Below are 26649 nucleotides of genomic sequence, written 5' to 3'. Positions count from 1 at the left end.
ACAACCTGAAACATAAAACATGGTCCTAATGTTTGTGCAAATGCAGTTAGTTTGAAAACTGGAAACTACACTGTCTGTCCACAGACAGCCAGATAGATAGAATGGGTTGAAAAGAAGCAATATTCACATGATTGTTCTTAAAAGCAGAAACACTTAGAGGATAAATTCAGATGTGCTCTGTAGTCATTATTCAAATATCGATATGTTATGTGCCAGACAAGCACCTGTCAAATATATTTGATTCTTTTTTGAGCCAATTCCTATAAGTGAATTATCTTTAAACTGTCCTTCCAGCTCTAATTTCTTTAATTTTATGTTTAATAATGCCAAATTCTGTACATTCATTTTTTGCTACAGACATTTAAGAAATAAACACTTAAACATGAGGTACATTTAATATCAACAATTGGATGATACTTAAATATCAAAGGATAACGCATTCCATCTTAAAAACTGAGATTTTTTTTTTCTTTAAGTTTCAAAGAAAATTATTCTTTAATGGAGGTACTACTTACATAACCTTTTTCCTGAGACCACTAGTTATAAGTCACTGAAAACAGTCACTCTGGACTTCTCAAGCTTAATTAAAACACAGGTAATATAATAATATTCTGCAGATTGTCTAACAAACAAAGCTAACAGGCACCCACGCCCTCATTGTTACTTTTCACATATGAGCAAGTCCTACTGATTACAGTGAGATAATTCAGGAGTTTATAAATAAACATATGCATAAGACTCATGCTCAAAATTTGGAGAAATGTTTTGCCATGAAATAACTGATTAATTTACTTTTACTTTGCTGACACACCTTGACTTTTGAATTATACTGCTAAATGATAGCTTAAACCATTCCAGCTACAGTATCAAGAAAACAAAGACAAACAGAATGAATGCAAAAAGTTCTGTGATTTGGTATCACACTTAGTAACATTTAAAATGTTCCACAATCTCTGCTTTCTATTATAGTTCCACAATCCATTAAAAAATCCTTGCATAATTGTTCTTAAGGATTATAAAAGTACTACGTTTAAAAATACAACCAAGCTTTAAATAAATACCCCCCCCCCCCCCAAAAGATAGAAGAGCTTTGCAAAGTAATCAGTAAGTATAGTTTCGGAATGCAATATTCAGGTGATTCTTAAAAAGCAGGTTCTGATATGGTTTCAGTATTCCACTAATGTAGAAGACTGAAAAAATCACAGCAGTCTTTTGAAAGCACAGATCAACTACATAAGCTAAGAAGAGCATGCAATTCATGAATATGGTTCATTACCATGGTTACAAGCTTTCAGCACAGGCCGCTGTGTAGTTGGACTGAGATTTTGTGGTACGTCTGCAAAAGCAAGGAAACAATGGAAATAAAACACACCTTTGAAAGTTACTGGAGTATTATAACAACATTACTAAGTAGAATTATTTAGAAGTTAGATATTTCTATAAGTAAAGTGATAGTTACATACCAGTGAAATAATTTGACTCAATTATGGGGCAAGATGACTTTTACTTCCCCCATGCAACTATAAACCCTAAAAAGTTAAAGTACATGTGGCTGCATTGAAGAGTCGTGTCATAATAACCAGGCTATGCTAAGTTCAGTAAATTAATCTCCAAAGTGCTACTGACATCAGCAAAACAGCCTGAATATCCCTGAAAGTTGTCATTGCAAGAAAGAATGAAACACAATTAAGTTCTAGAGCACTGGACCCATAATGCTTTTAACTTTCTCTGGAAAACAAAATGTAAAATAGAAAATTCACCTTTAGACCTTGGTGTCCTTTTCCTTCGGTCTCGAAAAGCTGCACCTGATTGCAAGGCCTCCAATAGGCTATCCATCACTCCAGTCTCCTCACCTTCTGTAAAGGAGAGAAGGAACCTTCTAGGTTACCATAGCAGTATCAAAGCATAAATAATAATAACAATAAACAACAACAATAAAAGCTATTAATGGTGTTACTAAAACTATTTATTTCAAACTTAGACCAGGGTTTTAACATTCACAAATAGCTCTCTTGCAATTAATCACAACAGATTTGGTCCTCTAGGCCAAATTTTAATTGATTCATTTCACATTCCTCTTTCTCTATACTGAGAGTCCAGCATAGTTTTAAGTGAAATGTCTTTTCACTCATATTTTCATTTCAGTACCCTTTTGCAACTGTAAATAATCAGTTTCATGTCAGCTGTCACTTAAATGATTTGCTATATTAGACAAGAGATCATTTCAGTTATTGTTATAAAAAGTTGAAATTGTTTCTCAGCAGGAAGCTGAGTGAACAATATTGGACTGGATAGGATACAGAGGAATATCCACAGGTAGCTTTAATCAAAAGCCATTTTCTCTTCGTATTTAATAACCTCTGGCCAATATTAAATAATTGATGTAGTTCAGGAAAATTCTACTCACCGCATTACACATGTATTTATAATATCCCCTGAAAGAATTATCAATGTTACTTTGAGATTATAACTAAATGCAAGCATTATACGCTCTACTTGTATTTCCTCAAATAAACACATCAGAAAATGTTAGATTTTTGAACCTTGTTAAGCCCTTGTGTCTATGCCTGGGAGGACAAAGAACATAACTCCAGGGATTTACTATATGACAAAAAATCACCACAGAGGAATAAAGAATTACATGATAGAAATCTCATTATGCCTCACTGGGCAAAACTCCCCAGGTCAACACGCACCTTGGATACAGTTAGACACATCACATGATTCTGCAGTTATTGCTAACAGTGAATATTCAAATCAGGATCTAAACTAGCTGATGGGTATAACGAGATGCCACACCACCAATTTAAGGAATTCTGAAAGTGCTGGACTACAAGTAAGGAAGTAAGGCAACCTTCTAGACCTGAATACGAGGCAAAATTATTATGGGAAATCTTGCTTTCCAACACTATTTCTATTTGTTTCCCTCCTTTAAATAAATTCCTTCTTTCACTAAGCTTTAAAGCATTCTAGCATCTTTCTAAGGTAAGTGGTTTCAAGGGCAACAAAAATAATTCAGACCAAAAAAGCTCAAAGTTGCAGAGAGGAAGGTCTGGAAAAGTACCGTCAAATCAGCAAGGGCCAAATCATGAATACAACATTCTAGAAACAACATTTTTGCTTTCATTTTCTACCGCTATGTCAAGACTTGAATCTAATTTAGCTTCTGAGAACCCTAAGCCTGGATATCATTTAAAAGCAGAAGAGGAAAGCATAACAAAAAGAGGCATAAAATTTGAGCTTTCCTGTTCACAAAATAAAGAAAAATGTCCTTCAAATGTAACTTAAAGTCACATAGCAGTAATCTCCTCATAAAATTGTAAGAGTTTATATTTATATATTCAAAAAAATCTATAGAAATACACACATAAACATATGTAAATCTCATGACAGATGTTCCCTAACATTGACTCAAATTTAAATTAGATTTTCATAAACTTTTTTGTCATTTTCTCTATTACACCAGCAACTACTTTGTTATTTACAGAAGGACCAAAATAATTTATTTTAAATTCTCATTTTGTCCAATTGTATTACAAATTGCATTTAGTTGGCACTTCTGTTCCTTTTGCTTGCATTTTTACCCATTCTTTAATTTCTGCTAATTCTACATGTATATTTGTGTTTAGAAGGTGATACTGGTTTAATTTTTGGAATTTCCTCAAGATATCCTCTAAGGAGAATCCTCTTCCTTCCTTGTAGTATTTGATTTCCTGCTCTCCCAAGATGTCCTTAAAACAACAAAACTGTAATCTGAGAACACCCTTAGAATCATGGAATAATTTAGGTTGGAAAAGACCTTTAAGATCAACAAATCCAACCATTAACCTAACACTGCCAAGTCCACCACTAAACCATGTCCCTAAGTGCCACATCTACACGTCTTTTAAATACCTCCAGGGATGGTGACTCCACCACTTCCCTGGGCAGCCTGTGCCAATGCTTGATAACCTTCCCTGGTACAACTTGGAAAAAGAGACTGACCCCCACCTTGCTAACAACCCCCCTTCAGGTAGTTGTAGAGAGTGATAAGGTCTCCCCTCAGCCTCCTTTTCTCCAGACTAAACAACCCCAGCTCCCTCAGCCGCTCCTCATCAGACTTGTGCTCCAGGCCCCTCGCCAGCTTGGTTGCCCTTCTCTGGACACGCTCCAGCACCTCAATGTCTTTCCCACAGTGAGGGGCCCAAAACTGAACACAGGACTCGAGGTGCGGCCTCACCAGTGCCCAGTACAGGGGGACGATCACCTCCCTGCTCCTGCTGGTCACACTATTTCTGATACAGGCCAGATGCCATTGGCCTTCTTGGCCACCTGGGCACACTGCTGGCTCATATTCAGCTGGCTGTCGACCAGCACACCTGGGTCCTTTTCCACCAGGCAGCTTTCCAGCCACTCTTCCCCAAGCCTGTAGCGCTGCATGGGGTTGTTGTGACCTAAGTGCAGGACCCGGCACTTGGCCTTGTTGAACCTCATACGATTGGCCTCGGCCCATCGATCCAGCCTGTCCAGATCCCTCTGTAGAGCCTTCCTGCCCTCGAGCAGATCAACACTCCCGCCCAACTTGGTGTTGTCTGCAAAGTTACTGAGGGTGCACTTGATCCCCTCATCTGGATCGTTGATAAAGGTATTAAACAGAACTGGACCCAGTACTGAGCCCTGGGGAACACCACTTGTGACCAGGCACCAACTGGGTTTAACTCCATTCACCATGACCCTTTGGGCCCAGCCATCCAGCCACTGTTTTACCCAGGGAACAGTAACCCTTAGTTCTTCTCTTTTCTCTATACTCTGTACTACCAGACTAGTTAACAACATTACACAAGAGAGCTATACACAAAAAGAAATAGGGGAAAATTAGCAAATACTTTATAATTTTGCATAACTTTTAAGTAAATTTGTTTTCTGTACAGTGCATGGCAGATACAGAATAAAAATGAAGACTGAAATACAAATTTTTTTTTTTTTCCTCTTGCTTTGTGTTTGGTATAACATGCTTTATTATGCTGAAGTTTGCTCTCTTATGACTAATGGACTATCACAGCTATTAAAAGGGCTTGGAACATACCTTACAAAAAATAACTCAGATTATTTATTCAGCTTCCTGGGTTTGTTGTTGTTGTTTTGTTTGTTTGTTTATTTTTTGTTTTAAAAAAACCCTTTCCTTTCTCCATCTGTTGTCATGCAGTTCTCTAAAATACTCGTGTCTGGAATGAAAACACTCAGTGAATAGTTTCAAACCAAAGAGATGCTTGAAGAAATTTTGAGGCCAAGGCATTAGTTATATTGAGGTACAGGAATGCTGGAGGGAAGTTTATAAGCATTTTGGGTAACAGCAATTCAGAAAAGGTTGAATAATATCACAGTCCCCAAAATGATACCATAAATGTTTATGGAAAAGAGTTCATAAGCTTTGTTTTAAGAAGTAGGAATAACAGAAGAAAAATTTCAATCCTATTTCAGCATGTCATCTCTTTCCTTTTAAGCCTATCCAAGACTACTACGGATTTCATAGTTATTTCAAAAACTTAACATTTTTCAGTAGAAAAAAATCCTGGTGCATAATCTGCTATACTATAAAAAGACCCATCAAATAAATAAAAAAAGATTTAAAATAATGGAATAGAAATACTGCAAAACCACAACTTTTTGTAGCATAGCTGTAACATATTTATGGGTACTATCTGTTTTTCACACTTATCTGAAACATACTGTAGTCACAAACTGAATTATAGATTAGTGCTTCCATTGACATGCAAAACAGTTAACAGAAGAATAAATGGAGTATACAGAAACTTGAATTTAAAAACTCCTCTAGTAGTTTTCCTGTATGCATGGATGTATTGAAAAAACTTAACCACTGCAAATAAAAACATTCATAGTTACTAATCTATGTACCTAAAACATGCGGAAAGCCTGTTTTTCAGACTCCTACACCTTCAGTTAGGCTCCAAATTCTGTTTTTTGATGCCTACATCAACAGTTGACTGTGACACCTTCTATGAAGTTACACAGCTAGCTATCAATATGCATACTATCTATAATACGGTCCAAGTTCATATAATGGAAAGTTTAAGAAATGCAAGTGCACCATGCAGTATTTTAGAAATCTTTTAAATTGCCCTGGGAGAACTGCATACAACATTGCTACAGTGATAGTATAAGAGTCACAAATATTGTTCAATATTAACACTTCCTATGGGACCTTTCAATCGGCTTTCACAAGCTGCTGCAGTCTGCTGTCACCAGTCCCAACTGGCTTCCTAATTAGTCAAGTGTATCAATCTTTTGACATCCTAGAACTAGTAATCCAGTTGGCTTGCAGATAGCTACATAGCCCACAATAATTCCTTTGAGAAATATACCCTTTTATGATTCAAATGATCTCTTTTCCTTCAATTGCAGAATAGGAGATTCAAACACTTTTTAATATCATACCTAATTAAAACTCATACGACTGTCTTTTAAATACCATCTAAAGCAGAAGTAAACTTGCCAAAATAGCTTGGAAGTTTTGCCCTTGACATTTCAGTGCCATGTCAGATATAAACTACCTAATTTCATAATTATGTCTTTAAAAATGTTAAGAATATTAAAGACCCTTCTTCTTTAGTGCACTGAGTATCATGAGCTTTACAGTACAAATTTAATATGTCTTATGATGATAGCAACAGATACTGCAGTTAGTAATGACTCCTGCATTTTATGTACTTATTAAGGAACAAATGATATATACCATAATTCCAGGAGCAACAGTCCACTGACATGAGAGAATCACAAATATCATTAGCAACATGGTTTTAAAATAAGAGTGGTGCAACAAGATTACTTTGGATGAAAAATGTTTCATTTTTACAGTTCCCCTGCATCTGTCCAATATAAACCAAAACATCATACTCAACACTAAGACTCCAGAAGTTCACTTTACCAGGAGAAAAAGATATAATAATATGTCTATTTCCTCTTTCAAGCAATCAAAGCTTTAGTCAGCTACTCTTCTCAAAAAAAAAAAAAAAAAAAAATCTGGTAGTTTGTTTTTTTTTTTTTATGAAGGAAATACTAATGAGCTTCAGAAAAAACAAACCAAGAATTCTTTAGCATGGTTTCTGCTGATGTCACCTACTCAGTCTGTACACTTAAGAGATTTATCTACAGGGACTTCGACTGTCATTTTTCCACTCGGATCTATTTATGGCATTGGAATTACATACAGCTTTTTTGTTACACTGTAAGTAATGGAAAAGATCAGCTCCTAAAGCCAACCTCTGAATACTAAGCCTCATCTGAAATGAAAACTGCACAATTTGGACAAATGTATACATTAAAAACAGACCTTAATATTTCATATTAATTAATATTTCATATTCCTTCATATAACAGAAGGAAAAGGATGCAAAAACTCAAGGGCTACTCGTCAAGTTATCTGAATTAGCAAAGACTTTAATTATATGATCTTTGAAGTAACTCCATGGCAGCACTCAAGCTTTTACATAACTTAAAAACAAACTTGGAGTGCTGAAGCTATTGGATTTGTTTTTCTTCTCTGAAGAATTAAGTCCTGATCTCACAATTCAGTAATTACCAGAATTAATAATTTTTTTATTCTTGACTAGAATAGAAACTGCTTTTTTTTCCCTTCAGTTCAGGATATAATTCAGGTCAGATATAATGTACCCAGTTTTTGATCAAGTGAAATTTAATCCCTTCGCAGCCTTCTTTCAGGTTTAGCTACGTCACTGCTTGTGCCTTAATGTACGAAAATTTCTGAGGCAAGTGAACACCAGGCTTGGGACAGTGACAGCAGAGATTTTTCCAGACTGTTCACACAAGGTGAAGGAGAAAGATACATGTTTTAACGCTGCTAACATTGTATCTTTACTTTCAAGACATCATAAAAAGTCCTGTATGGTTTTTTTGTATAATGATTGATTTCGACCAGTACAGCCTGCAAAGCAATGCTCACCTGACTAAAGGTCTCCATCTGAGTAAAAATTGAAGGACCTCTGAACAACATCACAAGAGGAAAGATTTAGCAATGGTATAGTGTTGAGTGACTTAAGCTCCAGGGAGCCGTGTACCTCTGAAGGAGTTCATTAAGCACAGGAAAAGACATTAGTATTTCCGTTCAAATTTATACACAACAGATAAATCAGAAAATATACACAACGATCACTCATACTGACAGTTGTGCTACAGAGATGAGTGGCTGAAGGAAATTTAAAAGTTATATAATTTCTCACTCATGGAGTGATAGAAGTTCTGCCTGGGTTACATGACTGAGCTTAGTCAAAGGAAAGCTTCCAGATAGGTTTGGGTGGGCAAGACCCTTCTTATTTGGGTGGCTATAAATGCACAAGAATACTCAGGAGGATCAGATCAAAGGTCCACCTAGCCCTGCATCCTTCGTGCACTAGTAGTCAATAGCAAACATCTATAAAAAGGACAGGATAAATATGTAATGACATTTCTAGAATGGTCTTTTGGTCTCCAGCAGTTTGTGATTCAAAGACTTTGTATTTGCATTTAATAGCTTTCAATGGATGGAAGCTGCCAGAGGAATCAAGTAACTTCTGTCAGCAAGCTTCAGAGCAAGAATATTTTGGTATGCAGTAACAAGACTGTACTTCTGTACGACCACTGAGGTACTGCTGAGTGAAGATAAGCGTCATAGTGAACAGCACAGAAACAGAAGCAGCCGCAGACTCAGTTTGAAGGAAGAGTCAGAGCCATGACCCTCCCTTCTGCTAGCTTTCCAACAATGACAGAGGAGGTTCTTGGCTCTTTTACAACCTTGGACCAAGGAAAGAAAAAAAAAGCATACCCTCTAATGCTTTGGTAAGGATATTTATTCCTCCCCTCCTCTGCAACTTGAGAGAAGAAACTTTTGATGATTCAGAAAAAACAAAAAGAATAAAAGCATTTACACATAGCAGGAGTGAGAGTTGAAAGAGGACTCTGATGTCTACCTCCTTACGGAGGAGATGCGAGGTAGTATTTCGAGTAGGAAATGCTTTCTCAAACCAAAACCTACTGTCTGCATAAATGTTAGAGCTCTTAATCCCAAAGATGGCTCCACAGATTGTAATTTTTTTTTCATGGTAATGCCATTTTAAGTTTGTGGCATTCTTTTCACATTTATTTAGAAATTTTACTGCTACAACATAAATGAAAAGTCGTAAAAGAATGTTTATCTACAGACATTACTTTAATGACCCTTAATTTTTTTGACAGTTGTTTGTTTTGAATATTTCTTTCTCGCCCAAATACAGCTGCTATTTATTTTCCCAGGGGCCTTGTGTAAACCTCAGTTTCACAAATGCCTTTCAGCTAGTATCTCCAAAGGTTCCACTTCTAAGGAAAATTTTCAGAAAGAAAAATAATTGTTTCTTCTAAACATCTTATTCTTTTGGAGCTACTACTTAGTACAAATGAGTAACAGCTGCTGCATTCTGAGCCCATGGGTTGCCAACAAGTGCATGAACTACACCTCCATGCTTCAGAAGATTTAGCACCTTTGAGATCTTGTTAGAACATGACTTGTGACTATTAGTTGTTGGGTTTTAATTAATATACATTCAGATCAGTTCTACTTTTTTTCACTAAAAACATCCAATTCCCTGAACATCCTACAGTGTGAGACTTGGTAAGGTTTTGTTGTATCTCTTCTTTTGCTGTGGCTTCTGCAGACATATCACACATTGTTTCTCAGGCCAGATTTTTTTTTTGTTTTTAATTCAACATACTTGTATTTTATCATTTTCTGTATCATACTCAAGTACAAATGTGACAATTATTCCTGAGGGAACATCTGTTCTCAGTAATTTATACTTTACTGTCAAAACAATACAATTGCAGCTGAAAACCAACCTCCAAACTTAGTGACATAGCAGGTGACATCTCCTTTCTGATAGATTTGTGGTCAATGTCTGTCACAACTCGTTCCTCATATATAGGACTTTTTTTTTTTTTTTTAAATGGGGACAAAGCAAAATTAGATCTACTTTCCAAGCTTGTCATGGCCTTACTGTGTACTGCCCGCTAAGTATTAACATGAGTAAGTACTGAGTAGGCAACCCTATAAAGTCCCACAGTTCTTTCTGTTTGTTGTTATTTAATGTAAGTGGAAGAAATGACACTCCTCACAATTACGGAACAGATTTATTCCCCACTGGCCTCATAATAAAAGTGATCCTTAAGAATAAATTTAAATAATAAAAAGTGACCTCAGGAATCCTCTTGGTGAAGAGGGTCTAATTTGAGAATAAGTGGAGGCAGTCATGGTACAACTGGAAAGAGTTATCCCCACCAGGCAGGAACCCAGATGAATGGAGCACTTGAAATTCCAAAAGGGGAAACTCCCCAGAGAAGAGAGCCCTTACACAAAACAGTTGTTGGATATTAATATTATGCCCTCAGGATTTCTTCATATATAGCATTGTCAGCAATTCTGTCCCCTTCACAGTAAATTTAGTTGCACAAAACATATACCTAAATGCCCCAAATCTAGCAATAAACCTACCATTGTCCAAAACTTGTGGTTTTCAGGAAAGTAGCCCAGCAGACATTTTAAAACAACAAATTATCAACATATTTTAGAAAGTACTGATGTCATCTCAGTTGTAATGGAACATGAGCAGATTTTTATAATCTGCGACATTTGCAGTCCTTCACTCCTCTCAGAGGAAAGGAATACTATTAAGAAGTATTGATTCTCCTCTCCCAATGCGAATAAATTAATAAAATTGAGGCCTTACGAACTTGAACTAGGTAGGGAAAATAGGGTCTTTGAGGATACCTACTAATATAAGTAGGTTTGAGGGTTTTTTAATTTATTCCAAAGGCAAGCATTTTATCTGTTGGAATCTGAATTTTAATTACCTAATTATGTTTACTATTTTCCTTGCTTAAACTGTCAGTGCTGGGATCCATGGTGTCCTTTTGTTTTGCAGAACGCTACAGAACTAATGAAAATATTCACATTGCACAACTTAGCAGCCAGTAATAAAGTAGTAAATGTTTGAAGAACCAAAACCTAAACCACTCTTAGCAAGTCTGTGAGACATGAATGTTTTTTTCCAAAACCAGACAAACAATGTAAAACCTCTGCAAAAGTAAGTTGCAAAATTGACTGAAAATAAGGCCATAACTGTCTAAATGAACTGAAACATGCATTTAAAACCAGTTAGTTGTGATAAAAGCGAAACTAACACAATTGAAAACAAACTAATATTCTAGATTGGAAATCACATGTTTAAGACCTCATTTTAGCATCATTTCACTGCTTTTGCGTAAGAACGGGCAGCCTTTGTAAATAACCACTGATTAAAGTGGCTTGTTACTTAAATAGTATTCTAAATAAGACACAATGAAGATGCCACAATGATGGAGTTCTCAATTATGCTACAATAAATGTAGCTGGTGTTATCACAGTTACAGAATTCTTTACACTGTGATAAGATCAAAATAATTGATTGGTGCGCTTTCTACTGAGAATCCGAACAGCATGAGAAAGCATGTATCTGAATGTTAATAGTATGCAGACAAGTGGCATTTACATAAAGATCCCCTTCCACTGGCTATTTACCTTTGGAACGATAGCATATGATAGTTTGAACTGGCTTCACAGAAGCAAGTGAAGCAATCTTACTGACAAAGCATCTCATGATGAATATCATTCTGTAGAGAGTATTTAGAGGACAGATTTTACTATCATAAAATTTCAAAATACCAAATATCATTCCCTGCTTAGACATTCAAAATTTTTACTGAATTCCACATACTTTTCAAGTTAGGATGGAGCTGAAAGGAAAACATAGAGCTGATATTTTTATTATGTAAACTTAAGACTCTCAGCATTTTGTATCAGTGAACCATTTGAACTGTGATCATCAGGACACATTAAGTGTTGCTATCTAAGATGAAAACTACAGACTGGGAATTTTAAATTACAATTTAGAGGGATCTAAATCTGACATTGGCTTCATGGCCAAATCTCAAAAATATACTTTTAAGAGAGTAAGTCAAATGATTCCATATAGTAACAAAAATCTATGGTCTTATTAGCAGAGATCCAAATTTATACTATAAAGCCTACCTAAAATTTTAAGTTTTTCTAAAAGATGCTGTACTGCATATTCATAAAACACTACACATTTCACAATCTACAAAATATTGGTATATTTAGATCTGAAATATAAAAAAATCAAACAGAAAACTGTATGAAGATTTATCACACAGTATACATATTTATCTAATTTTAGAAAATGATCATATCAACACTGAACATGGTGTAACAGTATTTCGAAGGCAGTCTGATGCAGAGGTGTGGATGACAGTGTAAGCTGTGATCTAGATGGCTAAGTTGTCACCTGTATATCAAAGGCACAACATAGGCTAAGACGACTATTACAGTTTGTGAGAAGGCTGATATATTGTAGGACCACTTTGGATCTCATGTTTGCAATAAATGTCAGGTACTAGTAATGAAATTATTGTTTTCACCCCGAAGGAATCCCCCCCCGCCCCGGTTCCAAAGTAGTTTAAGCTAAAAATTGGAAGTTACCTTAAATCCAGAATCAAATTTTGGTTTGGGTTAATACAATCTATGTAGTGCTTGTCAAACCTGGTATAATACACTCTTAATGTGCTATATGCAACTTATTGACTCAACTCACATATTTGGTATTAATATAATAGATATTAATAATAATAGATATTAATAAAAACTATATTTAGGTACATATTTAAGATCTTAAGTTTTTGTGAACACAAAAAAAGTCAGGAATACCCCCCAAATAGCTAAAAACTTTTGCAGTATTATGTAGGTCACTTTTATACGAAGAAGTGAATCACTCTTTTGTCTACCTTATGCAGCTGAAGGTGGCACCATAGGCAACAAAATCCTACTCTTCAAATAACTTCCAAAAGCAGATGAAAGCTGAAGAAATCCAAAGAAAAGGACTTCAAGAACAAAGGAGAATCTAGGACAGGTTAAATGTCTGTGTTGTAAATGAGACCAGTGGTTAACAAAACAAGCTTAGGATGATGACAGAAATCCTGTTTAAGCACTGGATAGCAGCTCAGGCCTTGAAAGGTATGGGCCCAGGCTGAAAACAGAAGCTCCAGAACCGTAAGCTAGTCAACTAATGGCCAATTAATAGTCACTGAAAAAAAGCACAACTTCAAGCACTGGGAAAAGACTGCTTTTACATTAAGAAAAGAAGCAGCAGCTAAGCAAGGGAAAAACATCCAGCTGAAGGCACTGCTGTGAAATTGAGAATTTTTTGGTGGTGATTTTTTTGTGGTTTTTGTTTGTTTGTTTGTTTTGTTTTCTTGTTGTGGGTTTTGGTTTGTTGGTTTTTTTTTTTAAGTTTAAGAGAAACAGTTAAGAAACTCTGAAGTGGCATATACCACAGTGATACACAGGCATCCCTAACCTTCAGGTCATTTTCAGTTAAAAAGCAATGTTACTCAAAAATGAAGAGTGGAGATGTAGAGTACACTATGATATGTTCACTGAGGAAAAAAAAATAATCTTGAAGAACCAGTTAGAACGTATACTTTATTCTTTTCTCCTCTTCAAGTATGCACCTCTCTGAATTCCAGAAAATAATTTCTGCAATGGTGACATCAATGAGTTTTCAGCTACTTCATTCAAGCAGTAATTGAAATAATGTTTCTACAAATCTAACATCTGATCTAGTCACCATATAAAGAAATGATATGCAGCAAAAATAAGTTATTCCACAGTCACACTCCAGACAAGAGGGTTTGGGTATTTTGATAGAGGGAAGACCTGGTTAGAAATTTGTCAGCAAGTCAGATGTAAATATTTTGTGACTGATTTACAGATTCTTAATGAGAATACAACCTTTCAATGAACTAGTTATGGCTAGGGAAAAAAAAAAAAGAGGGAAAAAAAGGAAAAAATAATTTTTGAATGTCTATGTTACTCTTCCATCAGAATCAGAGCAACATTATGCCTCTTCAATTAGTAAATATAGTTTTCATAAGACTGCCAAAATAAAAAAACAAAACAAAAAACACAAACAAAACCCAAAACCTCACTTTTCGTATTGTTGTTGGTGCCATTCCTGAGAAACAAATCTACCACAGGTGCTTTCCGCTGCCAGAATTCGTGTTTTCTAATAGACTTTTAAAATGATGTTGCAAACAAGCACAAGAAACCTTAAAAGGAGCTCTGCAGAACAAAAAACAACCCATCAGTGGCCAATTTAGTGAATATCAGACTCAAGATGAGGTTCAGGTGATCCTAACACCATCTTTTCCCATTTGCTGTTGCTTAGATCAGTCATTCCAGACTGAACCTTAAGTGGCTGCTAACAAGAGCAAGAAACCTCTTTCTGTACACTTACATGATTTAATAAAAAAACCAAGCTACTAAGAGACAAAACAGCTATTTACTCAATGACCTAGCTGATCTGTAGATGACAAGTACATAGTTCCCCACTACGTTAGCTGAAGCTGTAGGTTTATATGACTCAGAAGTCCATAACATTGGCACCTAGATCCTGGAAAGCCTGAACGTGACATTATGAAGAACAGGACTTGAGAGGAGCTTTAATTTTCCCTGAAAGACTATCAATTTTCTATCTAAAGCACTATCAGTCATACATACAACATGCCTGAGAAAAGAATATCTAACCTCTTTTGAAAGGTTCCAACCATGCATGAATACAGATACTGGTTTTACCCCTTCCTAGTCTTCTGCAGCCTCCTCTATCTTCTGTGGGCTTTAAAAATATTGTCACTGATAGTTTTCTGATTGGGTCTTGAATTTACTTCTAAAGAATTAGAAATCCTGTGTTTGGAGGGCAGCCACCTTGTTTCCAACCTTCAGTGAAAGCTTTAGTCTTACACCTCAAGACATGGATGTTCATATGAAAATAAATCAAAGACTTTTGGTCTGAAGAATCTCTGAAACTAAGTACACCTACTCTGGCTATTAATGAAACATGGAAGAGACAGATAATCATTTATGCCAAAGGTGCTGACCAGGGTTTGAGTGGGGAACTATTTAACAAGATCTGCTCTGAAAAAAAATGAGAGTAGCTCACAATAATTTACACAGTAAGTCATGTATCATTCTGAAGGATTCCAGAAGCTCAGTCTACGATAAAATATAGCAGTATAGAAGATCATCAGACATCTTTTTTAGTAGAGATCTCACTGTCTGCCATCTCTTTTGGTACAAAAGACAACACAGCATAAATGAGTAACTTTAAAAATGCATGGCTAAGTTTTCTTTTAAGGTGTTTCAATAGGGACCTATTGAAATAACAATTGACATACTCAAAGAAAAATCCAGACTACTTCAGGAAGAGGTTATTCTCATAAAAGAGCAAAAATGAATATGTAACCTTAGTAAAAAGAAAGAAAATGGCTTTGTGATTTGGAAAATGTCTGTTCTCAGGTAACATAAAGTTTTCTGAGCATAACTGAACTTATACTTGGTCACACAAGGTTTAATATATTCTAATGGAAAAATACAAAGAAGCATTATGAGTTCTAAAATAGCTTGAGGAAAACAGGTAATTAGAGAAGCTCATTAACAAAACAAAATTTAAGAACCTCTTTGCCGTAAACTTTAATTGGTGAAAATCATTCATGTATTCTGTCTTTTCTCATAGCACATTCAAATAATGAAACAATAGCAGCTTTATTTCCAGTAAAATGCATTTTCTACATTACTTACCTGTTTTCATTTCTAACAAGCGCTTTTTCTTTTGTTGCCTCTCTTGTTTTTCTTTTTCTGCTTTCTCCTTAGCTATTTTAGCACGCCTCTGTTTTTCTTCTGCTTCCCTTCTTCTCATATTCTCCTTTACTGCTTGCTATGAAAAAAAAGTAAGTTCCATTAAAACAGAAGTTTTAGCAAAAACAAAGCTGAACCTTAAAAACAAAGAAAAAAGATTTAAAATCACATCTCCTAACTAACCTTAATTTATCAAGCCAAATAAATATTTTACATTCCACATTTAGTACATTTTATTCAGAAGAATAAGCAAATGCAGAATAAATACGTTAAAAGCATACTAATTGCCCCCAAATGGGGATTATAAATTCAGCAAGAAATACATCTTAAGAATACACATGTTAATGTAGGAAAAACTCAAAATATCTAAACCACCTGGTTTTACAAAACTCTAAGTCTGTTACTATCTGTATTTCTAGAATAGTTTCAACACTTATTCTTTCTCATGCTGCCACTATACCAAGCAAAACAAAGCTGCTTGGGTGACTTAGCTGTGCATTTTTCTTATTCTTATCCACATATGCATTAATTCACTGGGTTTATAAATTCTTGTCTTCTGGTTAATACCCGTACAACACTGTTTATTTGAATTATAAACAAGTACTCCAAAGCTTCCAATGAAGCCAAAACAGAACTATGAGTTTCAGAGTTTTTAAATCATTATTTTGCATATTCATATATTACGCAAAAACCCCCTGTCACATTCAATAATTTTTTAACAAAGCTATTTTAGGATTACCTTTTTATTATACTGTTAGCTATGTACACTGGTAAATTCTCAGTGCTCTGCTGTGGCTTGCATTGAATGTAAAGTGCCATGCACCTATTCTTCATTGCAGAAAGTTTCTCTTTTCAGAAGGCAGTTACACGCAAAGGTCTCCTTTGAGACATCAGGTAGGCAACTCTCCATATTCCACTAACTGCACTGAGTATGCATCTCCCTTGACTAGAATACGAGATGAGACACTCAAGCTCGCATACAGATGCCGATGTTTAGAGGCCTATGCCCTACAGCCAAATCCTATCCTACATATTCCGTGTGTTTTCAAGACAAAACATAGGTGTCAAGTTCTGCAAAATGTTTATAGCAAGAATTGTCACAAACTTGACTGAGATGAACACATATTTGTCTCTCACCCTGTTTGCATTTCAAAGATTAAATGTCGTAACACTTCCTTGCTCAAAAGGCCTAAAAAGTTAGATGTGGTCTGACCGCATCTGCTGTGTAAGAGCAGCATAGCACTCAGCATGCAGCACAGTATGCAAAGGCAACCTTCAGAAGAATTACCAAAGTATATGCTTTTTGCATAACATGCCAAGGCCTAGAGTTTCCGAGATGGAGCATTCTTGGGATCTTTCCTGTACTTTCCACAATCGTTTCTGATTTTTATTCATTTGCATAATACAAAAGAAAAATCCTCCAGAGTCTAGGGAACAAACTTTTACTTGGTTGCTCTTCTTCTGGTTCTTTAAGTCATATATCTGCTGCAGAGCAATCTAGTGTCAACAGGAGCAAGGAGTTTCTATAGCCCTATGATTAGCATACTGTCTTGGACATGAGAGTTGTTGCCTCAAGGCCTCTTCCCTCCCTCTCCTACAACTGCAGGAAAATTCTAACCATGAGACAAACACAAGAAGAGGAAATACTACAATTGCTTCACCTTATTTCAGGAATGAGCCTGTTAGTCCTACCTCTGATGCTGTGAAAGCACAGAAGGAGGTTAACAGAGATCTCTGATACCTAAGATGTTCCACTGACCGTACCAGGAATTTAGCTTTGGGAGTGGAAGCACTGAAGGTAAGGTACTTCACCCATTTTTTTGGATCTGGCCAAGTAACTGCTCTAGATCTAGTGCTCACACATAGCAGTCACAGCCGCCAAATAATACTGAAGTACAAAGTGCAGTACAAAGTTAGCTATGAACCTGAAGTCTACGTCTCCAGATTTAAACAAGTTTTTTTAAACATTTTAAACATTTTCATTAATTGAGAACAAAAAAGAGCATTATAACTAGGTAAGTACTGTATGTAAATTATCAACTTTGCTTGACAACAAGGATGACTGAACTTCACTTTCCCACACCTACTGCTGACTTAAGTAGTCTTTTAGTTTGGGACTTTTTAAGAATCTAATGATATATCAGCACTAAATTTAAAAGTCTTTTGAGCTAAGTTTTGTGGGATGCCAACCACCTTCAGTTTCTGTCAGTAATCAAGACCAATGCTAAACAATTCTGAAAATCAGACCTCAGGTGTCTTGCACTAGGCATCTCAAAAATCTTTTCCAAAAAGTTTCAAAACTGAGCAGCTACTCAATATTTTGTTTAGTGTCATTGAATGATAAGTGGTTTCATGCCTTATCTATACACCTTTTTCATATAGCCTTCAAACTGTGCTCTGCAAGGCAGAATTATTCATTTTCCTCAAGGTTTCTTCTATCATGCTCATCAATAATATCTAACTGTTTTGAAGCATTAATTAATCTATCTATAACACTGCTGTGAAGTAGGGGTTAGTATCGGTGCTAATTTTACAGACACAGAAAAGAAATATGGGGTAATTAAGGTAAAGCATAACCATTTCTTTGAGTCTTCAATTCAAGATGAACCTAACCATTTAGTATTCTTATTCCACAGTATTTAAATGGGAGGTGTGGTTTAAACATCAGAAATTAAAGTAATATAACTATTTCATAATATTAGGAATTCTGAAATCAAATTTGAAATTCTGAGTTTCAAATTAGGCACTAATCAAGTTAGGAAAACATAATCAACGCCCATGTTGAAAAATCTGGCATATGTAACTTGCCAGGCAAAATTACTCTGATTAAAGACTGTGCCTTTTAGGTTTTTAGCTGTGTTGTGGTTTAACCCCAGCCAGCAACTAAGCACCACGCAGCCGCTCACTCACTCCCCCCCATCCAGTGGGATGGGGGAGAAAATCAGGAAAAGAAGTAAAACTCCTGGGTTGAGATAAGAACGATTTAATAGAACAGAAAAGAAGAGACTAATAATGATAATGATAACACTAATAAAATGACAACAGTAGTAATAAAAAGATTGAAATGTACAAATGATGCGCAGGGCAATTGCTCACCACCCGCCGACCGACACCCAGCCAGTCCCTGAGCGGCGAATCCCTGCCCCCCCACTTCCCAGTTCCTAAACTAGATGGGACGTCCCATGGTATGGAATACACTGTTGGCCATTTTGGGTCAGGTGCCCTGGCTGGGCATGAGAAGCTGAAAAATCCTTGACTCTAGTCTAAACACTACTGAGCAACAACTGAAAACATCAGTGTTATCAACATTCTTCACATACTGAACTCAAAACACAGCACTGTACCAGCTACTGGGAAGACAGTTAACTCTATCCCAGCTGAAACCAGGACAAGCTGTTAAAACTCTGAAGTGGCAGAGGCTTGGTAATCTTCACATGTTCCAATATGTTTGCTAAATTTTAAGTCCTTTCTTCAAAATAGATGGTCATAGGAATTTCAAACCCTTTCTCAATATCTATGAAAGAAGTATTTTTCCTTATCTACACCCTTAGACATGTCTGAAATAATAAAAAAAAAAAATCAACCAAGCAAACCCAAACAAGACTAGGAAACATGCAATCAACTTAAATAAGTGTGTTGTAATGGTAAGTGTCAGGCTGCAATGAGGACTAGATGGTAAAATAACTTAATTGAATCTTTCTACAGTTCAATAGGCATGAGTTGGATCACTGCTCCAGATTTTGTCACAAAGCTCATGCTCAGGTAACATGCCTGCAGGAGTGTAGCCAGTAAGTTAAGCTATTTAATCATAGGTAGCCAGATGTGACAGGAGTCACCTTTTCCAAGTTATCCAAATTAATAAATTCATATACAACTGGGGACCCGCCTTTTTATTCTTCCATTTCTTCATTGAGAAAGGGTTGCTTACCAGCCGAGTGTTCAGAATCCAAGACAAAAAACTATTTATGCAGAGAAAGCTTAAAAAAACCCTCCAAAAACAACCACAACCTCCATACAAAATCAACAACCTCTCCTCGCCCCCCTAACTTTACCAATTTGAATATGGTTACAAATCACCAAGACAGCAATCCCCACTAATCCTAAATAAAAGCTCTATAAAAGTATTTTGAAGTTATATAGCCATCAGCTTTCCCAAAGTTGTTTGGTTATTTTAAATGGAGGGATATACCAGTCTTGAGTATGCATTCTGAAGTGTATCATCAAGTTAATCATCCTTCTTCCAGAAGAGCTACATTGACAATGGTAAAAGAACCTGCAATATTTTGGAGAACATCTGATTATCTTGAAATTTGCCAAGAAGACTGTTTATAGTCATATATAATCAGCTCCAAATATATAAATAAACACCCTTGTAAGAAATTTCTACCTCACTTTTCAGAAAGGTCTTTTCTTAAAACTATTAAATCACATTTTGGTAAATTAAAAAACAAAACCAAAACCCAACCTATTATTAAAATTTGTAAGCATAATGAAAATGCATTTGGACTCAAAAAATACATAAAGAAAAATAAAATTAGATTTCCAAAATAGCTCAAGCTTTTACGATGAGCTAGTATGTGCAAATGTTTGTATACATAATGTAGGTGCTGCCCTGTGATACAAGGACAGAGCTAACCTTCACATCTGTGACTATTTTAGATGACTCTAAGGCAAAGCTCTGCTAACAGTGAGTCTGAATTATGGTTATAACTATGTTCTGAGCTCTATCCAAAAGGAGCTACCCCACAATAACCTGGATCAGCCTAATGTCTGTTTCTCAAATATAATTAAAAGATTTAAATTAATAAAATAATAATTCTTAGCCTCTGCCCCCAACGATCATCCTTTTTAAAGGGAAAAGAAGAAAGTAGGCATATAAAATGCATAAAACCTAAAATCCTAGAGAACCTATTGGCACAAAAATTAAAGGTCCTTAGAAACAGTCTGAGTTTGAGGAAAATATGCTATTTTTTTAAGCCAGGGTAAGGAGCTCTGAGTTTCCATAGCAGGGAACCTGCTTACAGATGCAAACCTTGACACTGATCAAGTGCTGCAGGCAAATGAAAAATTAAAGAAAATAGAATCTTGGGTCTGGATTTTGCATGGGAAGAGCGTGCATTATAAATATAGACTAATTGTTAGAAAATTTATTTTGCAGTAAATAACTAGCATCCTTTAAACAGAAAATGCAGTTGTATTTAAGAAAGGCAGAGTTTCAGGTTTTTTCTCTTCAGGTTATACATGCATGTAAGAGGCTCAGTTTTAAATTACATTCATTGTTATTAGGAATTTCCAATTCTTTCAGAAAGAAATCGTCCACAAATAATAATTCAAAAATCCATTATCCTTAGGATATCCTATCATTTCTGATATGAGTATCAGCTACTATTTGAGGAGGAAGAAAATTCTTTTTAGTTTGTTCAGTAACTGAAAGATTACAAAAAATAATTTCTAAGAAACATTAAGCATAGAATAAACAGATTGTACCATAAACATTGTCCTGAAGTTGTTTAAATCTGTTAAAAACTCCTCCACCGAAACTTTCTTCAGATCAATGGCATAATATCCCATCACATTCTGATAGAGTTTTTCCATGTTCTCATGCATCCTTGAAAGTTTCTGAAAATCTTCTTTGGCATGAATTAGAAAGCTGTACGCGGCTGTTAAGGTTGCAAGAATACTCAGTGAATCCAGTCAAACCCACAGTTCTTAGTTAACATTGACCTGTATTTCACACACATCTTTCATTTGCATCAAATAAAGTATCAAAAGAATTCCTTCCATGTCATATAGGCTTCCTAGTATTTACTGTGCATATTAGACCTATGAATAAATCAGGGTGCTTTCAGAAAATTTTCTCAACCACTTTAAATTTAAAGATTATTCCATTAGCATATGCTTTTGTATGAAGTGAAATGTATGGGACTAATCTAACTTCAGGCACTTATGTAGTTTATTTACTATCACTGTCTCCTTATTGAAGCTAAAGCCTTAGGTATATAAATGACAATTTACATGGCATTTAGGTACAGATACAAATAACTAACCTGAATACTTTAATATATCAAGAAATAGTATAGTTCCTACTAAAATTAAAGTAAAAATAGAAATATTAATTCCTGTTCCTGGTGGCTGAATCAGGTATTTAGGCTTTTTCTAAGGCTATCTGCAATGTCAATACAACTTAATTAAATTAGAGGTGAAAACAATAGAACTACATCTACAAGAGAAAGACAATTTATAAACAGCACCAAAATACTGTATAACATAAATGAAATAAAAAAAATGTGTTTATCCAAGATTTCTGACAATATAGTTTGCCAAAGAAGCTCAAAGAAGAAATATTGTGTTTAGTCATTTCCTTATGTAGGACAACTTCATAAAATGTTTACTTTAATGGCATGGTAGCTAAACAAATATTTATGTTCCATTATTTTCCTGCTCCAGGAAAGACTACAAAAGTCAAGAAATGGTAATTTTACCCTTACTCCCAATTGCCCACTAGTGCAAAAGAGAATTTACTGTATTTGTATTCTTTATACGACAGATACATACACTATGGTCACTTTATTTTATGAAGCACAGGATTTTGAATCAAGTGCATTAAAAACTAGACAAATAGAATTTTTGTCCACCATGGTGTTTTAAATACATAGTAACAATTTATTGCTGGGTGACTGCTTTCACTCTTCAGGTTTTTTGCGATGCACTTGTCTTTTAGTTTTGTTTAGAAGCTGAATCCCATTTGAATTTCACTATTAAATGTCCTTCAGGTTTGTTAACGTTGCTTTTAAAATACCAAGTCAGCAGTTAATGGTTTTCTTTTTGTGATTTAGAATCCATGCCAGGAAGTCATACAATAATGCTCTCAGACAGATGCAGGAAAGGAGAAACAAAGCATTTCCACAACATTAAAATTAGTCACTGTGATAGCTATTAGCTGGGTCTGTAGGGGCAGAACAGTCTCCACTATGACAGTCTTGTAGAAAAGGACTAACTAAAGCCTAGATGTCAATGATTTTAAATCCCTCTTCCATCACCCCCAACCACTTGATTTCAGACCTTCTCTTGCTCTGACAAGGCTCCTTAGCCAGTATGAGCTTCTTTCCATGTTGCTTTTGACTTCACAAGACGCAGCCCGTGAGCGGCTTCAGACTGCCAGCGCTGACTGGCTAGCAACAGCTCAAAGAGAATTGATGTTGCTGGCCCACTTTTTCTTCCACATCAATTTGAATCTCTCCCCTTTACTTAGTTCCCAAGATGCACAAAGCCTACAGGAAACTATGCTTCAGAGCTGAGTTTCTTAAAAATTATTAAGGATGTTAAAAATCTATTGGTGGAGGAAGCGAGGAAACTTGGTGAGAGATTAGTTTGTAACAGCTGCCCAAATATTTAATAAAAGAAAGGATCATGAGAAACAAGACATGACAAAACACAAGTTAGGACCATCAAAAGAAATGTCAGCAGTTCAAAAAAACCCCAAACAAACCAAAACAACAAACAACTGTAATAAAGGAAACCAGTAAAATTAATGCTGAGTGAAACTAGAAAAAAGCATTTCTACATCCTGTTTATTTTTGATCCTACAATTTAGGATACTTATTATTGGTGATTCCTAGATCATTAACACAACTTAGGGAAAACTACACTATTTTTTGCAATTATGAGGCTGTTATTTCCACAGAGTGGAAGGGTAAAGAAAAATTAGATTAATTTGTTTTGTTGTCACTATGTATAAATGCCATACATCAAACATTCCAGTAACTTTCTTCAGTTTTCTAGGAGAGAAAAAACTGAGGAAAAAAAAGTTATAATTATTAAAAAAAATGTATACTTCATCTTGTAAATGAATGATACGCCAGAGTATATCCTGAAAAGCAAACATGGGGGGGTGGGGAGGTGAGAGAGATGAAATTTCTGTGATATTCTGCAAGACACAGCTAAAGTTACAGCTATGTTAATAGAGTCCACATAGGCTGCCTAGTGTATACTGTTAAAAGTGACTCCCCTTGAATATGGGATGCACAGCTTTAATTCAAAGTACAGCACTCCGGAAAGATGTTTTACTATCCAGTATGTCAATGCCAGACACAATGAATCCTGAGATTTTTATTTTCCATCTGGTGCATTATGGGATACCCTAAGCTCTTGGTATTCTACTGAGACTGTGCTTCAATTTAGGTATTTTTAATAAGCGCTCTTCCTTTTTTCTTTAAACGTGGCTTTTGTTAGCTAGCTAAACCGGAGACAACAGGGAATACTACTGAGTACAGCAATCCCAACTGTAATTATTATGAACAGGTTGATATATATGCATTATCAGCTACACAATTCATTGGCTTTGGATGAATGAAGACAGAAGTACAGCAGAGCTGCAACACAGGTGAGAGGAAAAGGAAGTCAAGAAGTTAGGTATTTGTTAAGTTTTTCTGAAGTGCCTTCACTTCACGAACTGCCTTTTTGGACTCATGGGACTACAGATCATCATTCTGCTCATTAATGGAACAGGAAAGCAATGCAGGGCTGAGACAAGTAATATCTGTGGCAAAATTTCTAACTGCTGTATATTTGGTCTTGCATATTCATGGCAGCTCTTCTCACAGTGAATTGCTTGTCTGAGGTTTATACTGATTTTAATATATTGTGGTCTAAAAATAATAATATAGTGCAGAGTATCAAGCCAAGTAAAAGCAGCTGTCACCCTAGAACAGGTAATTAATGATATTAATCTGTACCAAACACTTCCTTAAAAAGCCCCATATTCATCACTTCTGATTTTTTCACAAACTAACCTATGTATTAAGTGTCAACAATTGAAAAAGGAATATTATTCTGCATAAGAACAAAAGATTAACGGGTACATAGATGCTGCATATATTTTAGCAGAATCTTCAAGACTGCACTGAGACTGCCACTACACTAGGCAGCAACAGTCTGCATAAAAACAAGGCAAACTTTTTGAAGACTGGTGCAAAAAGCCTTTGAGGTCACTTCAAACCAGCATTGTTTTCTACTAAGGCCAAAGGGTGTGAATGTTCTAGGGCTCTCTTGAGGATTTCCCACATCAAGTTCTTGGGAAAACAGTTGCAATTGTCTGAAAAATACATGTCACAGACACTTCCTTTCATATACATATAGCAAGGTTCAACAGCAAAATTCTGTATCTGAATATAATAGTTCAAGAAACACACAGAAATGTTTAGATTTTTAAATTAGTACCTTCTGAAGAGTATTTGTCAAATAATACCTTTTCCTTGACTCACTCCTACTCATCTATATGCTATAAAACTAAAACAAATTGACATGTATTTGTATCACACAGAGCTGCTGCATCCAGTGTGTATATCCCATATATTATGAGCAAAACCAGTACCAGCTGTAATACATGCCTGAAGTCCAGACCAGATATTAAAGACCTGTATAAAGGAATTATATACTTAAATTAAATTCACATTGTTTGCCAAAGCCCTATCTCATTACCTGACCACACAGTCAACATCTTGACCCTCTCCCAAAAAGTAACATATAATCTTTTATCACCTAAAGAGCTCAGGTCCTGTAATCTTCCACAGTCCTTGGGGTATGAGGACATCTTACAGACTGCAGTTTGTTTATGTTGCACAGAGGGAAGTTCAAACTACGAGGCCGATTAAGTAACTGACAGTTTAGAGGCAGCACTTAGTGTCCTCCTTGCAGCTGAAATGGGTTTCTTCTACCGCGCTTAAATCAGGCTCTGACTTACGTAACAGTTGTTCCTTCCTTCTCTTTTCGCAATGTCAACAAATCAACTTAAATGACAAGAGGAATAGAGAACTGATCAAAAAGAAAGGACTCTGTTTCTAGCTGACAGGCAGCAACCAACTCATTGTCTCTCAAGTACTAGTTCCATAAGCTTCTGTAAAAATTGCCATCAATGCTACGTTCAGTGGTAGGCTGAAACTTGTCAAGAGTTTCTCAGCTGCTACTTAGAAACATGAGATGCCGACAGGACTGATAAAGAGCATGTTGACTAAATTACTTAATTAATTACTTAATTAAGTTTTTAATATGCAATTTAAATACTCTCCATAAACTCACTAAATTTTTATTTTGAACGTACAAGTGTATTTTGTTCACTGTGCTTTTTTATTGAACATTCCATTCAATGGATTTAATATTCTAGATCAATATTAATTCAATATTCTTTGACTTTCCTAATTAAAGCAAACAGAAGAACTGCAATAATAACTATAATTCCTTTTTAGCTAGCATACATAAGATGACTGACAGACTAGCACAATTTAATATATAGGGGAAATATTCATAATTATAGACTTTGTCAATAAAAGAGTGCACCAACTGTGCATATATCTGACTTCCTAAAGAAACAAGAATGCTAATCAGTTCATTAGGGGCCTTTGGGTTGTGATATTTAGCGACAGGATGTAATACCCTGCTTGTCCATGGAGCCTAATTGTACTCAGGATGAAAAATTATTTCCAACAAAGCACCATCCTTCCTTTTTCAGATTTCCTGCTGGTTTCTTTTTATGAGCTGCATGCTTTTCAAGACATCAGCATCACTCAGCTTTCCTTGTCATAGGAATAAAAGTAAAGACAGGTCCAGGCTTCATCACGCTGTGCAGGATTATCTAACCTTTACATCAAACCTTTTTTGCTTCGTAATTATTGAAGTTCCTGTTTTTCTAAAAGTGACCTTCTTTAATTAGTGTGTTCACAGACATTACTAGAAACCACATGCAACTTTACTGTTTTGAAATTACTGCCTGTCTGCTGGGAGAGGTAGTAGGTGAGACCAAACTATTCCTGTTCATAATATTTACTGTTCAAAATATTGCATTTGTATAGTCCTAGCAATATTTCTGAGAATGTTACCATGGA

General features: G+C 35.6%; 1 protein-coding gene across 5 annotated transcripts in view; it reads right to left on the bottom strand.

Moving 5' to 3' along the window:
- Nucleotides 1-26649, bottom strand: part of DIAPH3 (diaphanous related formin 3) — a 238535-nt gene that overhangs the window by 60853 nt on the left and 151033 nt on the right. For all 5 annotated transcript variants that reach the window (XM_069802607.1, XM_069802608.1, XM_069802603.1 and 2 more), the window contains 4 exons: nt 21257-21421; nt 15713-15848; nt 1761-1856; nt 1277-1336 (listed from right to left, as the gene is read on the bottom strand). In XM_069802607.1, coding sequence (XP_069658708.1) covers nt 1277-1336; nt 1761-1856; nt 15713-15848; nt 21257-21421 — 457 coding nt within the window. The remainder of the gene's footprint in view (nt 1-1276; nt 1337-1760; nt 1857-15712; nt 15849-21256; nt 21422-26649) is intronic.

This window comes from Haliaeetus albicilla, chromosome 15 (genome assembly GCF_947461875.1).
Source record: "Haliaeetus albicilla chromosome 15, bHalAlb1.1, whole genome shotgun sequence".
Taxonomy (NCBI): Eukaryota; Metazoa; Chordata; class Aves; order Accipitriformes; family Accipitridae; genus Haliaeetus; species Haliaeetus albicilla.
This window is presented reverse-complemented; position numbering and strand designations above follow the sequence as displayed.